Genomic DNA, 3,023 nt, shown 5'->3' with positions numbered 1-3,023 from the left:
TAGATTGGATGTTTCAGAGCCCAGTAAAGTTCTTGCCTGAGTGGTTTCTAGGTCTTCTTGATATGATAATATCAGAGAGCGTTAGTATTATGACCCCCATTTGCTTGTCCTTAAGGACACGGTTCAGCATGGCGATGCTAAGGAGGTTACTATTGGAGATGAAGGTGTGTTGCAGATGTAAGGACGGTTATGTGTTCCCAATATGGATGGGTTGCGTGATGTGATTCTTCAGGAGGCCCACAGTTCGCGATACTTTATTCATCCAGGAGCCACTAAGATGTACCAAGAGTTGAGGCAACACTATTGGTGGAGGAGAATGAAGAAAGACATACTAGAACATGTAGCTCGGTGCCTAAATTGTTAGCAAGTGAAGTATGAGCATCAGCGGCCAGGTGGTTTTCTTCAGCGACTTGAGATTCACAAGTTAAAATGGGAGCGTGTCACCATGGACTTCGTTGTTGAACTCCCACAGACTCAGAAGAAATTTTATGCGGTATGGGTGATTATGGACAGGTTGACCAAGTTGGCTTATTTCATTTCGGTAGTGACTACTTATTCTTTAGAGAAGCTGGCTTAGGTTTATATCCACGAGATTGTCCGAATTTATGGCGTACCAGTATCCATCATTTTTGACCGGAGTACGCAGTTCACATCGCGATTCTGGAGAGCTATACAACCTGAGCTAGGCTCACGGGTTGAGTTGAGTACATCATTTCACCCACAAACAGATGGACAGTCCGAGTGCACTATTCAGATATTGGAGGATATGATTCGTGCCTGTGTTATAAATTTCGGTGGTGCTTGGGGATCAATTCTTACCACTGGCAGAGTTTGCCTACAACAACAACAACTACCAATCAAGTATCCAAATGGCTCATTTTGAGGCCCTATATGGGAGACAGTGTTGTTCTCCAATTGGGTGGATTGAGATGGGAGAAGATAAGTTATTAGGAACAGATTTAGTTCGAGATGCTTTGGAGAAGGTCAAGATGATCCAAGATCGACTTTGTACAACCCAATCTAGACAGAAGATCTACAGAGATCGGAAGGTTCACAATGCTGCATTCATGGTTAGAGAGCGAGTCTTTCTCTGGGTTTCACCAATGAAGGGTGTGATGAGGTTCGAAAAGAAGGGCAAGTTGAGCCCTAGGTATATCAGACCTATTCAAGTCCTTGAGAGGATCGATGAGGTGTCCTACAAGCTTGCATTGCCACCTAGTTTATCTGCGGTTCATCGGGTGTTCCATGTTTCTATGCTCCAGAAGTATTATGGTGATCCGTCTCATTTTTAGACTTGAGCACAGTCCAATTGGAGGAGGATTTGACTTATATTGAGGATCCTGCGGCTATCTTGGACTGACAAGTTCGGAAGTTGAGACAAAAGAATATTGCTTCAGTGAAGGTTTAATGGAGGGGTTATCTGGTCGAGGAGGCGACCTGGGAGACTGAGCACGACATGTGGAGTCATTATCCTCATCTATTCACCATTTCAGGTATGTCCTTATGCACATTTTAGGATGAACTTTTGTTTTAAAACGGAGAGAATGTAATGACCCGATCGGTCATTTTGTGTAATTGCGCCCTGTTACCCATTTTTATGATTTACACATGGGTGTTTATGGTTTTATGACTTGTGGGGTTGGTTAGTTTCATTCTGGGAAGCTTTCAGATTGATTTAGACCTTTGATTCATGACTTAGAAGGTTAAATTAGAAATGTTACCAAACTTTGACTTTTGTGAAAACGACCCCGGAAATGTATTTTTATGTCTTTTATAGCTTTGTATGATGATTTCGAACTTGGGCTTATGCTCGGAATTGATTATAGAAGTCCGTAGGTTGATTTATATCGATTTGCCAAAATTTGGCAATTTAAAGTTGAAAGGTTTGACCGTAGGTTGACTTTTAGTGATCGAGCTCGGAATTTGATTTTGGGACTTGGAATAAGTCCGTTATGGTATTTAGAACTTGTCTACAAAATTTTGTGTCGTTTGGTATTGATTTGATAGGATTCAGATGTTTAGTTGTAATTCTAGAAGTCCTTGAAAATTTGTTTGGAATTCATGTGTTTAGTTTGTAGTTTTAAATGTTATTTTTGTATTTTTATTGTGCAAGCGAGTTTGAATGATATTTTTAAACTTGTGTGGATATTTGGTTTGGAGCCTCGATGGCTCAGATGAGTTTCGGACATGTTCCAGAGTGTTTTGGACTGAAGTTGGCAAAAATATGGTGTCTGTGCCTCTAGTGTCGCAATTGTGAATGCCATGGTCACATTTGCGAGCTTAGAAGGGGGCCTCGGATATCACAATTGCGATTCCTAGTTTGTAATTATGACAAAACAAACGCATTTGTGACGGAGACAAACATTGGAAATGCGAAGCCAGAATCACAATTTAGACCACCTCATAGGGCTGGAAATGGCCGCATTTGCGAGAAATACTTTGTAATTGCGAACCCATGTCGCAATTGTGTCATCTCCAACTGATCAAAAAGGCTGGAAGCCGGGATTTATCTCTCATTCTCTCATTTTTGAACCCTAGACTCAGTAGAGGCAATTTGGAGAGGGGATTGTCACCTACAACCTTGGGTAAGTGATTCTAATATATTTCTAATCATATTCCATCAACATATCTTAGATTTTAACATCAAAATCATGCGAATCAAAGCGAAAATTTGTGAAACTTTGTCATGTTTTTAAAAAATAAGAAATTGAGTTTTGAAAGTCGATTTGGACTCGAATTTTGAAACTAATCACATATATAAACTCATGCGGTCATGGATAGACGGAATCTACTATTGGACCCGGGTTTTGACCGGGCGGGCCTTGGGTTGACTTTTTGGAAAAAGTATAAAGATCTTAGGTTTATCTATTGAAAATGATTTCCCTAGCATTGTTTGATGAAATTAACTCGTTTTTTGTTAGATTTGAGCTATATGGAGGCGAATTTTAAGGGAAAAGCTATTTTCGAGTGTTGAATTGGCCTAGTTGAGGTAAGTATCTCGCCTAACTTTGTGTGGTAAAAAC

At 40.3% G+C, this 3,023-nt stretch overlaps 1 protein-coding gene across 1 annotated transcript; it reads left to right on the top strand.

Annotated features, from left to right (window-relative positions):
* Positions 1-869: 869 nt before the first annotated feature.
* LOC138879573 (uncharacterized) lies at positions 870-1,292 on the top strand. Its single transcript, XM_070159188.1, has one exon. It carries the CDS (start codon positions 870-872, stop codon positions 1,290-1,292), a length of 423 nt encoding a protein of 140 aa, XP_070015289.1.
* Positions 1,293-3,023: the final 1,731 nt, after the last annotated feature.

Source organism: Nicotiana sylvestris, chromosome 10 (assembly GCF_000393655.2).
Source record: "Nicotiana sylvestris chromosome 10, ASM39365v2, whole genome shotgun sequence".
NCBI classification, from domain to species: domain Eukaryota; kingdom Viridiplantae; phylum Streptophyta; class Magnoliopsida; order Solanales; family Solanaceae; genus Nicotiana; species Nicotiana sylvestris.
The sequence above is the reverse complement of the archived record's forward strand: the minus strand, read 5'-3'. Positions and strand labels throughout refer to the sequence as shown.

Coding starts and splice junctions, on each gene's coding strand:
- LOC138879573 (XM_070159188.1), top strand. CDS start 870: ATGGCTCATTTTGAGGCCCTATATGGGAGACAGTGTTGTTCTCCAATT.